Source organism: Nannospalax galili, unplaced genomic scaffold (assembly GCF_000622305.1).
Source record: "Nannospalax galili isolate Female #2095 unplaced genomic scaffold, S.galili_v1.0 scaffold406, whole genome shotgun sequence".
Taxonomy (NCBI): Eukaryota; Metazoa; Chordata; class Mammalia; order Rodentia; family Spalacidae; genus Nannospalax; species Nannospalax galili.
The window spans coordinates 4548443-4563094 of record NW_008357033.1 but is presented as its reverse complement, the minus strand read 5'-3'; the positions used below and the strand labels follow the sequence as shown (position 1 = coordinate 4563094).

Sequence of the window (14652 nt, the reverse complement as noted above, 5' to 3'; positions counted from 1 at the left end):
AGTCTGGTCTACAAAGTGAGTTCCAGGCCAGCTGGGGCTACAGGGAGACCCTGTCTCAAAAAGAACAAAAAAAAAAAAAAAAAAAAGTAGCTCTGGTTAGCTTTGAGTCTTTAAAATTCCAGTTCAGCTCCTTCTAAACATAAAAACAGAGGAGGAAATGAATGATAAGAAATGGCCCATACAATCATTTGGTTGGCCAGTGATTATCTAAATCTAGGTTTCTATGTTCCTTCAGACAAAGGTGACAATGGTTCATCAACTCTAAGTTTCAATTGGAAAAGTCCTTTAATGCTAAAATAGTCTCACAAACAGCCATGTAGTATAGCTAAAAGCTCTAAGACAGCTGCTTCAGAAATACTTCTATGCCCCTGAAACCATACCTTATGTAACATCCCTCCCACTACCAGTATTTTGTAACAGTAATTTATCTAGCAGCATTCTGTACTCTCCTCACCCAAGAAGAGGTTTTTTATTTTTAGGTTTGAGACGGCTGCTTGCAATGTAGTCCAGGCTAGCCTCTAATTCCATCCTCCTGCTTCAACCTCTCTATTGCTGGGATTACAGGTACGCTAGCAATGCACTTTCTTGCTAAGAAGCATTTCTAGAGGAAATAGGGCTATGGAATTTGAGTTCATTTTCAGATATAAAACTTTCCCTCTAGATAATTGACCAATCTCATCAAGCAATTAGGGATTTGCCTACTCTGAATAAACTGAGTCTGGACCTAGGCCCAGAGAGAAAGGCTCAGAAAAGGGGTGCAAGCTGGGTCTGGTGGCCCATGTCCATAATCCTAGGAGAGAAGCTGAGCGTCTTGAGTTCAAGACCAGCCTGAGCTATGCTACATAGTGCGAACTGCTCCCCTCTTACCTTGGAATGCCCACAAAGGTGATGTAGAAGTCTTGTGTTCAATTGGAGGGTTTCCAGCAAGCTCAGAACATCTTCCTAAAAACAACAAAATTCATAAATGTCCTGGGACAATGTTCTAATTTCATTTTAGATACAAGATTTCTTGCAACAAGGGTTCCAGGGAGGGTAAACCCTACAAGTCCCAGCTTACATCAATAATCATCTGAATTTGACCTTCACACAGGAGTGCTAAGCTAGCTAGGTGTTAATTCCAAGTCTTTTTATTCCTTTCCCTAGCATCAATCTGTCAGCTAGAGACCTATGTCTACTTCTGTAGTGCTGGTGTGATAGCTGTGAATTAGACTGCAATTTTAAGTAGGGTACCATGTCTCAAGTTTTCCATCTGTAAATTTGAATAAGATACCACCTCTTTTTTCTTTTCCATAGTTATGAAGGACTAACTAAATACGGGTATTTTGTAAAGTTCAACTTGCTAAATACGTGTAAGAAATTATTTCAGTGGGAGGAGGAAAGGGTAAGAGAGGATAATGGGAGAAGGAATATGATCAAAGTACATTTTATCCATACACATGCACACACACATATATATGAAATTGTGAAATAAATTTTAAAAAAGAAATTACCAGAATTCACTGTGCTAGCCCTGAGTGCCAGTTGGCTAAAAATACTACGAAGACTGTTCATTATAACAGCAAAGAGTTTTATAATGCAAGCAGCTTCTTGAATTTTTTTTTTTTCAATGCTAGGGATGAAGGAACTCAGGGCCCAGTACACACTTGTGCTCCACACCAATGAGCTCCACCCCAAGCCCATGAACTCTATTTTTACTTTTCTAAGACAGAGAAGCATAAAAAAAGAAACAATGACACAATGACACAGGAGATCCTACTTTGCACAATAAAACCAAGTTAAAGGAAACAAACCCTCAAATCTGGGGGAGAAGAATAAAAGTGGATTTGCACCAGAGGGATCTGAGAGGTTCAGCTTAATTAGGCACTTCTGGCTGTAGCTGACATGGTTTCAAGTAGAACTGTGGCCCAGATCATGGGCAACACACTACTCCTACCCCTACCCCCAATTAAGGAATCACCACAGATATATCTTCTGCAAAACTCTTCAGGGCATGCCTTGGCTCTCTGCCCTCAGCTCTTACCCGATGTTTTCTAAAACTGAAGTCTAGGAGCGGCATACACTGTTTCAGAAACGCTTCCACAAAGCGCCGTCCATACTGAAGAAAGAGACACATTGGTGAGATCTGGCTGAGGACTTTCACCTGAAAAGCCCCTGGCTTGTCATTAAATGAATTGGAGGGGGGGGGTGATCCAAAAGGCTAATTTGGAGGATATAACTAAGTATGAAAAATAAATAGGACTGCTAAATAACTCAGCTCCAGAATGAGGCAGACTTATCTACCCTAGGCACAGTCAATAGCCAGAGCCCTTGCTCAGCTCATGAATGAGAACAGATGACCAGCTGGAACTCCAGCTCCCTGAGGATAACTCATCCTTAAGAGGAAGAAACTGCAGAGGACTAAGGGAATACATGGCCAATTTCCAATAAAAGAAATCACTCCTCCAATTCACCCATCTTCTATATTGTTCCAGGGTGAAGTGAGTGAGGGTCACACAGTACCAAGAATGGGGAACCATGCACTTGGAAGGAGAATGGAATAGGGAAGAAGCATTCTCCCCATGACATTCCTTTTGGGTTTAACATCAAATCTAGAGTCAACCTGGGATATCCCCATGCGACAGGGATCAGGCATTATCAGAATATCAGCTCCCACATTCACAAACCACCCTAAGGGCTTTTTTCAGTTGTCTTGTAATGCTAAGGACCAAACCTAAGGTCTTTTGCACGCTAAGCAAGTTCTCTACTACTGAGCTACATCCCAGGCCACAACCCTTTAAAAAGAGAAACCTTCCACAACTCCTTTTTCCCTGTTGCCTGGAAGTTAATGGCAAGGAGGGTTGAGTACTGTTCCTAAACTCAATTGCTCTGTAGCCATTTATCCTAATTCTAATATTTTGACCAAAAAAAAAAAAAACAAACTCTTACGAAAACTGCCTATTTCTAGTTATACAACTAGTGAACTAATGTAAAAAAAATGTTACCCATTGTCTTCCTTAAACTACCACCTAATTAGGATAGACTTTGGAGATCCTGGAATGCAAACACAATATTGATTCAATTCAGCTAAGGACCTCTCTAAAATGACCAATAGAAAGAAAATATTAAACAGGACTTATGAAATCTCTTACCTTCTTTTTTTAAAAAAAATATTTTATGTGTCTATGTGTATTGCCTGCATGTAGGTAAGCGCACCCGTGTCATGCAATGCCCGTGGAGGACAGAAGAGGAGTTACAGACAGTTAGCTGCCATGTGGGTGCTGGGATTTGAACCTGGGTCTTCGCAAGAAACAGGTAGTGTTCTTAACCGCTGAGCCATCTCTCCAGCCCAAAAATCTCTTACCTTTAAGCATGTATGCAGAACCGGATAACTGTCAAATACCTGAACAGGAGAAAGACAAGAAATCAAACCTGAGGTTGGCTCCTTTGAGTACCCCAGCCTCTTTCCCACTGTGCACAGTACAGCTCTGTGTGCTGTAGAAAATTCTAAAATGAATGCCAAGAGAGGTGGCACATGCCTTTAATCCCAGCACCGGGGAGGCAGAAGCAGGCAGATCTCTGTGAGTTCCAGGCCAGCTGGGACTACAGAGAGACTCTGTCTCAAAAAGAAAAAGGAAAAAAAAAAGAGAAGGCATGACAAGAGTGTAATGGAAAAATTAACTTATAGACTAAAGAAACCCCCTTAAGTCCAAGAAAAGGAAAACAGGAACAGAGGGGATCAAAAAGCTGATTTAACTGAGGATATTGACGAGATGGCATTATTAGAGGGCTGACACTCTGATCTGAAACTTTAAAAGATTTTATAAGAGATGGCGAGAAGAATGGCATTCTAAGCTGACAGGACAGTCTGGGTAGAGAAAACAGTGTCTGGAGCATTATGATGGCACTCAGAGCTGGAATAGGGAGTGTGATCAGATCAGAGGACCCAAGGCAAGAAAGTGAGGCAAAGATAGGTGGTAAGTACTGTGGCACATGTGGGAGGGGAAAAAAAGGAAAACAGACAGTGGGCAGGGAGAGAAGTGGTTACCCAGAATGAGTAGGGGGTCGGGAAGGAGGGGACGTAAGGCTCAAAGAAGGATGAGGAAAGCAAAGGTTAACATTGGAAACCAGGACCCTCAGTTTCTGCAGTTAGCTGGTAAGACAGGGAAGGAAGTCCCCATACTTTCATCAGATTGATGAGGATACTGAAGTCTCGAACAGCCATGTTCCAATAGAGAAGCTTCTCTTCATGAACCTGGGGATAGCCAAACACAGGTGCCTCTGAGTCATAACCACAGTCCTACTGTCCTCCCACTAAAACAGTTCATTATTCTTTTGAAGAGATGGGGCAACCAGTGTGCTCACATGGAAGGTTCATACATACTATGAAAACACCAGAATACCTCACAGGGAATCAATTATTTCCAAGTAGGTAAAAAGTTCCCACAGCATATCCACTGGCCACCTCTGTGGCTTTTGATTGTCTGGGTAACTGCTGTCTACCTCAATTCTGATTGACAGATTACTAAAACCCACAGCATCCCAAACAGGCTGGCATGCATTAAGCCAGGTAGAAAGTGACAAGTGGAGAAGTCAGGGAAAAATACAGCCCAATTCTCACCTCCACTAGGGGGAAAGGAAATCAAAAAAGGAGCTTTTTAAATATCTCCTAGATCTTGGTAAATAAAAGGAAATAACTTAGGAGAAACTGTACACCCAAGAGATATGTCCAAGTAATCAAAATCCATTCTTTGTGAGGGAGAGTCTGAACCACCTGCTGTGAGTCTGTTGCTGTGCCAGCCTGAAGATCTTTCACTGTCTTCTCAAGTTCCGCCATCATCACACGGAAGAAAATGACAAAGGTGTACCTATAAGGAGGTAAAGGCATGAACACTCACATGAAGTATTGCTTATAAAAAAACCTCCTAGATGCTGGGCGTGGTGGCACACGCCTGTAGTCCCAGCACTTGGGAGGTAAAGGCAGGTGGATCTCTGAGTTCAAGGCCTGCCTGGTCTACACAGTGAGTTCCAGGCCAGCTGGAGCTACAGGGAGACCATGTCTCAAAAAGACCAAAAAAAACCCCCAAAAACAAAAAACAAAAAAACCAAAACCAAAACCAAAAAACCTCCTAGAGGCTGGGCGTGGTAGTACACGCGTTTAATCCCAGCACTTGGGAGGCAGAGGCAGGTGGATCTCTGTGAGTTCCAGGCCAGCCTGGCCTCCATGGTGAATCCAGGGCAGCTGGGGCTACAGGGGGACTGTCTCAAAAAGACAAAAACAAACAAACAAACAAACAAACAAAAAAACCCTCATAGAAGAAGTCATGGGTCCAACAGTAATGTATATCTCTATCTCTCTGGACCTTCTTTTACTAGGGTCCACTGAAAAAGGGGAATGGAAAGGATTAAAAAATGAGCCCAAGCGTGGGGATGTAGCTCAACTAATAAGAATGCTTGCCTAACATGCATGAGGGCCTTGGGTTCAGATCCCCAACACTACATAAAGTAGGTATGGTGGTGAATATCTTTAATTCTAGCACTAGGGAAGAAGTAGAGTCAAGAGGATCAGAAGTTCAAGATCATCCTCAACTACACAGTAAGGAGGCTAGTCAGATGAGACCGTGTGCGCGCGCGCATGCGCATGAGAGGAAGAGCATGCTCACGCGCAAGAAAAAGGCCTGTCAAACAATGTTAGGAAAAGTGATGCTGTGGTGGTAGAAGAAGCAGTGAGGCAGTGAGGAAAGACAAGTTTGAGTCCTGCTTCTATGTTCATTTTTACTGACTTGAGAAGTTTTCTAACCTTCATTTTCTTCAACAGTAATAAAGTGGCAATGATGTGTATACCTCACAGCATTATTAAGATTAAATGAAATGAAGATGTTAACAGTGCTTTATAAAATGGAACAACTACATAAGTAAAAGATATTGTAAAATACAAACTCATTAAGACAAACATTAGATACAGTAATCACCTTGTCTCAAGATGGTTAAAATGCTAGAAAAAGCCTCAAGTTTGTTTTGTTGTCTTTTTTTTGTGTGTGTGATGTTGGGAGCTGAACCCAGGCCTCATACATGCTAAGCACGCACTATCACTGGGCAACATTCATTAGGCCTAGCCTTAAGTTTAACGTACAAAAACAGAAAATAATAGAGCCAGGCATGGTGGCTTACACTTTTAATCTCAACACTTGGGAGGTAGAGGCAGGCAGATTTCTGTGAGTTTGAGGTCAGCCTGGTCTACACAGCAAGTGCCATGTGAGCTGGAGCTACAGGGAGACCCTGTCTCAAAAAGACCAAAACCCCCAAAACAACAACAAAAAGACCAAATAAGCAAACAAACAAATAAAAAAATACAAATAATAGTTCACTGCCTTTGAATACCAAAACTATGGATACTATATTTCTTCACAAGATCCTTTTATATACCTTATGTTATGGAATCAATCTGAAATGTTCCCACAGGCTCATTTTTGAACACAGATTTCTAGCTAGCTTTACAGAGCTATTTTGAAGGCTGGTGGAAGTGGGTATAGGCTTTGAAGGTAACACCAACTCCTGGTTTTGACCTGTGGACTCTAGTTCCTGTTCTGTGCTGTGTGAACAAGCTGCTGCTTTTAAAACACTCGTGCCACTGCTGATGGAACTGCTCCCCAGACCATGTTTCCCTGCCACAATGGATTGAAATCATGAACTGAAATCAATCCTTCTTCCCTTAGGTTGTTTGTCAGATGTTTTGCCACACTGATGAGAAAAGTAGCTGATACACCCCAGCCGAGAGCCACCTGGAAGTATGCACAGGAGATTTATACTGATGAAGGAATGAATCTATCTGCCATCTATACCAGATTTAAGAGGGAAAAAGTGGTTATTATGCACATTAGGCATTGTGATTCCACCTTAGGGAAAGAGCTAGAGACAAGAACTTTCTTACCTGGTCAATGTTGGGAACGTGGAGGAAGATGCATCTTTGGGAGCGTTGACTAGTTCTGGGACACCAATGCCAGCGATCTCCTCTATAGCCTTCAGAACACTGTCTGTGTGCTCCAGATAGATGCTTCACAGAGCAATAGAGGAGTATGAACATGTGACAGAATTCCTGTCAGGATTTCTTTTGAGCTGCTTCCTGGCTACCATGTAAGCAGATCTGCTTCACTACACGCTCCCTTCTGTGGTATTCTGTCTCACCACAACACAGAACACTGGAGCCAAATGATCATGGACTAAGCTTCTGAAACCATGAACCCAAAACAAATCTTCCCTCTTTTGATTTTCTCAGGAATTTTTTCAGTGATAGAAAGCTGACTAACACAGTAACCATCCAACCTATATTCAATATCTAGAAGTACTCTATGGAAATCTATGAAAGAAGAGTCATAAAGCAATCTGCAATGGCTTGTCATTAAGACCAGGTCAGATGGCTAGTGGTTAATTTATGAAAATATCTTATAAGGTTTCAGAAATTCAAGAAAAGTAGCCAAGAAAAGTAGCCAAGCCTAATGGTATAGGCCTGTATTCCCAGTTATTTGGGAGGTGGATGGAAGTGAATCACAAGTTCAATGTCAGCCTGGGCAACAAAGTAAGACCCTGCCTCAAAATAAAAACTAAAAGGGCCAGCCAGGCGTGGAGGTGCATGCCTTTAATTCCAGCACTCAGGAGGCAGAGGCAGGTGGATTTTTGTGAGTTCAAGGCCAGCCTGATCTATATAGCAGTTACAGGTCATCTGGAGCTATGGAGACCCTGTCTTCAAAACAAACAAAAAAACCTAAAAGGGCCAGGCAGGTTGGCTTCCTAGCACTCAGGAGGAAAAGGTAGGCAGATCTCTGTGGGTTTGAGGCCAGCCTGGTCTACAACGTGACCACTATATAGCCCAGGCTAGCCAGGGCTATATAGTGAGACCTTCAATCAAATAAAAAGTAAACAAAGAAGACAGGTCGTAGCACCAGCAAGGTCCTATGTTAAATCCCCAGGGCAACAACAACAACAAAAAAAAAAACAAAAAAGGGAAGGAAGGAAGGAAGAAAAAAAGAAATTCAAGATATGCTACGGGAACTCAGGCACAGAAACATTCAGTATATTAGCAAACAATTACTATTACATATATACTATCAGCAATAATAAACCTTTTAAAATCCAAAACAGATTTCTTTTGAGATACCACCATATACTGTTTTCAAATAATTTTTTAATATTTTATTATTTTAATTTTATGTGTATGAGTGTATTGCCTGCATGTATGTGAGTGCACCCAAGTTGTGTAATGCTGAGGAGGTCAGAAGAGGGCTTCGGAGTCTCCTGGAACTGCAGCTAAGGACGGTTCATAGCTGCCATGTGGGTGTTGGGAATCGAGCCCAGGTCCTCTTCAAGAGCAGTCAGAGCTCCTAACCACTGAGCCATCTCTCCTGCCCCTCAAATAGCTTCTTTTACTTTAATACTAAAGATTGCGGTTACTTGTCAGGAGATAAAGAAGTTTCAATTAGAAATACAGTTAGAGAGCTGTGGTGGTATATACTTGTAATCCCAGTCCTCAGGAGGTGGAGGCAGGAGGATCAAGAGTTCAAGGCTAGCCTTAGCTACATGGTGAGTCACTATTAACAAGGTAGGACACAACTGCAGACCCCTCTACTCTAACTGAATTTAACAATAAGGAATTAGTAGACAGCAGTAAGCAGAATTAGAGCATCTTAAGACTTAGATTCCAAACCATGCTCATTTTAAATTTTCTTCATTACTCTCAAATTCCCCTAACAGAGATTACGGCTCAATTTCTGTCCAGATGAAGGATCCTAACAGTAGCAACATGGAAAAAGGCAATTTGGCTTGTTAGAAGAAACCAAACATCTCACCAAAGCAAATCATGGAGCTGGTCATTAAAAATGGCATTCTTCTCTTTCTCCCCACGAGGCCACGCCCGACAAAGCAGTTGTTTGGCCAGGGAAGCTATTGGAAAACAGACAAAAAGTATTTTTTTGTGTGTGTGTGAGAAGCTGACCTCATTCTTTCTATTTTTTAAAATATTTTATTTATTATTTTTATTTTATGTGTATGCATGCATTGCCTGCATGTAGGTTAAGTGGATGACAAGAGGCTGTGGGATCCCCTTGAACTGGAGTTATGGACAGTGCACGCCTTTAATTCCAGCACTTGGGAGGCAGAGGCAGGTGGATCTCTGAGTTTGAGGCCACCCTGGTCTACATAGTAAGTTCCAGGCTAGTTGGGGGCTACAGGGAGACCATGTCTCAAAAAGACTCAAAAAAAAAACCAAAACAAACAAACAAAAAACCCCACAACTTTAAAAAAACTGTTAGTTGCATGTGGTGGTTCAATCTCAACACTTGGGAGGCTGAGCTGAATTCCAGGCTATAGAGTGATACACTACCCCTTCCCCCCAATTAGCTGACATAATATTGATTCATACTAATGGGGTACACTGTGATATTTTAGCATTATGTATATAGTGTGTAATGATCAGATAAGTACACTCTTCTTATCTTTCAGACTTTGGAAGATTAATAAAAAGGATTATTATTTTAGTTGGGTGTGGTAGTTCCAGGCCCGTTGGGGGCTACAGGGAGATCCTGTCTCAAAAAGACCCCCCCCCCCAAAAAAAAAAGGATTATTATTTTAGTTGGGTGTGGTAGTTCCAGGCCCGTTGGGGGCTACAGGGAGATCCTGTCTCAAAAAGACCCCCCCCCCCAAAAAAAAAAGGATTATTATTTTAAGTTTTTGGGCTAACAAGGTCTTTTGGGCCAGGTAGCTCAGTTGGTTGACTGTTTCTCTAGTATGCATGAAGCCCTAGGTTCTATCCCCGGCACCACATAAAACTGGAAATGGTGGCAGATACCTGTAATTCCATCACTTGGGAGGCAGTAGCAGGAGGATTAGAAGTTCAGGATCATCTTCAGCATAGACATAGCAAGTTTGAGGCCAGTCTGGGCTACATGAGATCCTGTCTTACACATAACTGCAGCCTATGCTGGCCTTAAACTCATAATCCTTCTTTATCCTTTTGGGTATTAGGATTATAGGTAGGCAGCACCACTACTGGTCTAGCAAGCATTTTTTTAAAAGCCAACTTATTCCTGTTTCATTAAGCTTCTTCCAGAAATGAAACCAATTTGTCTAAGACTCAATATATCCTACTTGCTGACCTTGTCCCAAAGCATAAAAACATGGCCTCCCCTTTTAGACCAAACCGTCATGGATTAATCTTAAGAAAAAAGATTTCTTTCACATAATCTTCTATTTGTTCTGATTATGTATTAATAGATACATAATCCATGATTTCCATTCTAAGAGTTAGGATGAAGGATAAAGAAAAAGGTCATAAACAATGGGTCTCTAGGACCCAGGACCAAGGAGGATGAGACCAAAGGATACTTAGTTCAAGACCAATTTGGTTACATAGTGAGATGGAAGGAGAGGGGCGAGGAGGGGAGGAAGATAGGTTATATAAATGTATGAAAATGTCATCACTGACTATATGCTTTAAAGAAAAAGTTCAGGGGGCTGGAGAGATGGCTCAGAGGTTAAGAGCACTGGCTGATCTTGCAAAGGACCAGGCTGGGTTCCCAGCACCATATGGTGGCTAACAACATCCATAACTCCAGTTCCAAAGGATCCAACACCCTTTCTGACCTCCGTGGGCATTGCATGACATGGGTGCATTTACATACACACAGGCAATACATTCATACACATAAAATGAATATTTTTTTTAAAGTTCAGGGAAGCAGCCATTATTTCCTTTGCTATTTATGATTTTTCTCTTTCTTCTACTTCATGGTTTATATATCTTTTTAAAGACTTATTTTTATTTATGTGTATTGATGTTTTGCCTATATGTATGTGTGTGCACCATGTGTGCACCTAGTACCCACAGAGACCAGAAGAGAGCTTTTGATCCCCTTGGCCTGGAGTTACAGAAAGTTGCTAGCTGCCATGTGGGTTCTGGGAACTGAACCCAAGTTCTCTGCAAGAGCAACATGTGCTCTTAAACCACTGAACCATCTCTCCAGTCCGGTTTATATATCATTTAATCAAATAACAAAGACATAAAAAGGAAGGGGGAGGAGGAAGAGAAAGATTAAGACTTATGCATGTAGTAGCACTGCTTGTAATCCTAGTATTTGGGAGGCAGAGGCAGGAGGATTGCTACAAATTCAAGCCCAGCTTGATCTACATAGAGAGTTCTAGGAAAGGCCAGCCAGAGCTATAGCAAGACCCTGTCTTAAAAAAAGGTTAAAGCTAAACAGAAAATTATCAAGGACTGAGGATGTAGCTCAGTGGTACAGCACTTGGTTTAATCCTTAGTGTGTACACACACGTGCATCTCTCTCTCTCTCTCTCACTCACACACACACACACACTCACATGCACAAGATGAACTATAAAACCTATTAATCTAACCAGTTACAGTAAGCAATGGAATAGTTCCTTCTGAGAAAATGTTTGCTTTGGTGAAATAAGAAAGTATGCCCATAGTTTTGTAGGGATTTACATGTAAAATGTCCAAAGTTCTGGGAAACCCCAAATTTACAAGTGTGAGATATTAATTCTATTCATTAAACACCGTCAAAAACAAAACAAAATAACCCAAATAGAATTTGAGCTAATCACCAAGTTTGTTTTTCTTCTGAGTAGGTGCTGTAGATTTCTCCAGAAGGGCCATCAAAAGTCTGAGAAGATGAAAACCACACTGGAAACTGGGAATGCTGTGATGGAAATTTTGCAAGTAATTGAAGCTCTGGCTGTAAGGAAACAAAACAAAAAACAATAACATCACATGGATTAAAGATATCTTTTTAAAAATTTTTATTATTTTTATTTTATGTGTATGTATGTATGTATGTATTGCCCGCATCTGAGTAAGTGCACCCGTATCCTGTGTTATGCAATGCCCGAGGAGGTCAGGAGAGGCTGTCGGAGCCCCTGGACTGGAGTTATGGACAGTTGTTAGCTGCCATATGGGTGCTGGGATTCAAACCCAGGTCTTCTGCAAGAACAGTCAGTGTTCTTAACTGCTGAGCCATCTCCCCAGCCCCAGATTAAAGATATCTTTACAGCATCACATGCATTAAAGATATCTTTATAGCCAGGTGTGGTGGTGCAGGCCTTTAATCCCAGCACTCAGGAGGCAGAGGCAGGTGGATCTCTGTGTGTTCAAGGCCAGCCTGGTCTACTAGTGAGTTCCAGGACAGCTGGGGCTACAGGGAGACCCTCTCTCTCAAAAAAAAAAAAAAAAGATATCTTTATATGCATGTGAGGTACCCAAGTCCTCTTTTAGTATGTAGTGGTGGGCCAGCGAGATGGCTCAGCAAGTAAAGGTACCTGTTGCCAAGGCTGTCAACCTGAGGTGCTTTAATTCCAATTTTTCATTCAAGCATCTTGACAGGAAAAATAGCTCTTATGGAGAAAGCTGAGCAGAAGTAAGCCTTGTAGACAAAATCTGACCTGGAAGGGTCACATATACCAAGAAGCCCAAGAACTACGGTACTACTTGAAACCGTATTTTTTTTTTTTTAAATCATTTGTTATTGGGGTGGCAGGGAGGGACATGAGGTGGGGTCTTGTGTAGCCCTAGCTGGTCTAGACCTCACCATATATGTTCTTCCTCCAACACTGGGGAAGAAGACTGACCATTAGTCATAACTATCTGCTTACATATTCAACACTGCTAGAAGACAGAATTGGTCCCTGGATAGTCAAGAGCTGACTAGGAGTAAGGAGTGGTAGCAAACACCTGTAATTTCAGCAGTGAGGAAGCTGGCAGGAGGATGGTCAGTTTGAGGCCAGCATAGGCTATATAGCATGATCCTATCTAAAAAAAAAAAAAAAAAATAGAGAGGCTAGAAAGGGGGCTCAACAGTTAAGACCACTTGCTCCCAACAGCCTATAATTCCAGGGGATCTGACATCCTCTTCTGGCCTCTACAGCTCTACAGGTACTCATCTACACATGGCATACACTCAACAGAGACATAAATAAAAGAAAAAATAGGGCCGGGTGTGGTAGTGTATGCCTTCAACCCCAACACTCAGAAGGCAGACACAGGTGGATCTCTGAGTTTGAGGCCAGCCTGATGTACATACTGAGTCCCTGACTAGCCAGACCTACATAGTGAAACCCTGTTCCCCCCACCCAACAAAAAGAATAAATGTGAAAAAAGTACATATGGTGAGGAAAAGTAGCTGCTAAATATAAATTTTACTTACAACTACTGAGAGAAATAGAACATTTTTCAAAGAAATTCTGCCAATCCAGTTCTAGGAATTTTTTGGGAACACACTAGGATCTGCAGTCTGACCCACCTGACCAGTTCCTCCAATGGTTGTTCCTGCTCTATTTGCTTCAGTCGGCTGGTAAGGACCTCTAGGGCTGAGTGTAGAAGATGATGGTTTGCATGATGAATAAATCCTTTCCTAAAGGAAAGTCAAAGAAAGTGTTCAACTTTGTTTCAGGAAGATTATTTAGCTAACACCCGACCTTGGCCACCAGTCTAGATCATCAAGAACACAACAGAGTTTGAAAAAAGAATTGCAAATCTTTAAGCATAAAATTCAGTCACAGACCTAATATCAGGTTAGAAACTGAGGTATAGCTGAGTATGGTAGCACATGCCAGCAATCCCAGCACTTGGGAGGATGGGACAGGAAGATTGTGAGTTTGTGGCCAGCCTTGGCTAAGTAGTGAGTTGGTCTGGTCTGAGGCATGCATGTAGTGAGACCCTGTCTCCAAACAGGTGCTGGAGACATGGCTCAGTGGTTGGGTACTTGCTACTCTTGCAGAGGGACTGGGTTTGGTTCCCAGCACCTACATTGTGGTTCACAGACATCTGTAACTCTAGTTCCAGAGGATCTGATGCACTCTTCTGGCCTCTGCAGGCACAAGACACCTACATGGTGCATATATGTATATGTAGGCAAAACACTCATACACAAAAAATAAAATAAATCTTTAAAGACAAACAAAAAACCCCACCCAATAAAAAATGTGAAGAGCTCCCCAAAATTGTATTTCCTTATGGACCTGACAGTGCTCACAGATTCTTTTTCAAGGGAACAAAGGCTTTCTTTAGCCCCAGCATAACAGCCTCCAAGACACAGGACAGTCCAAATCATAGTAGGTATTCAGTAAGGAAACATTCAGATAATGCTATATTGGAACTACCTTTCACATTGCTCTTTCCTACCTAAGCTAGCCTGTCACTTCAATCCTTACCACTAAGAATGTAGATCATGGCAATGCTGCTATTTTTGTTTTCTATTTCCAAACTGTCTGAGAGACAACTGTCAAAAAGATTTTATTCAAATGAAACGTTCATTAAATCATGACTGTCACCAAAACATACAAGACTTGCATTACAAAAACATTCTTTTTAATCTTCTGCCTGACCTTCAAGACTGTACAATCAGGGATAGAGAGATGGCTCAGCAGTTAAGAGCACTGGCTGCTCTTGCAGTGGATCTGGGTTCAAGCCTCAGCACTGACATGGTGGCTAACAACCATCTGTAACTCCAGTTTCAGGGGATCTGATGTCCTCTTCTGACCTCTTTGGGCATTGTATGACACAGGTGCACTTAGACACATGTAGGCAATACATTGATACACAAAAAATAAAAATAATAAAATATTTTTTAAAGACTGCACACTGATCCTTAGATCTTTTCTTTATTTGAA

General features: G+C 41.7%; 1 protein-coding gene across 3 annotated transcripts in view; it reads right to left on the bottom strand.

Moving 5' to 3' along the window:
- Fancd2 (FA complementation group D2) overlaps nt 1-14652 on the bottom strand; it is a 110966-nt gene that overhangs the window by 6292 nt on the left and 90022 nt on the right. For all 3 annotated transcript variants that reach the window (XM_029557036.1, XM_029557035.1, XM_017794818.2), the window contains 9 exons: nt 13284-13394; nt 11593-11723; nt 8820-8913; nt 6908-7030; nt 4751-4844; nt 4160-4231; nt 3341-3379; nt 2021-2095; nt 868-942 (listed from right to left, as the gene is read on the bottom strand). In XM_029557036.1, the coding sequence (XP_029412896.1) occupies nt 868-942; nt 2021-2095; nt 3341-3379; nt 4160-4231; nt 4751-4844; nt 6908-7030; nt 8820-8913; nt 11593-11723; nt 13284-13394 (814 nt within the window). The remainder of the gene's footprint in view (nt 1-867; nt 943-2020; nt 2096-3340; nt 3380-4159; nt 4232-4750; nt 4845-6907; nt 7031-8819; nt 8914-11592; nt 11724-13283; nt 13395-14652) is intronic.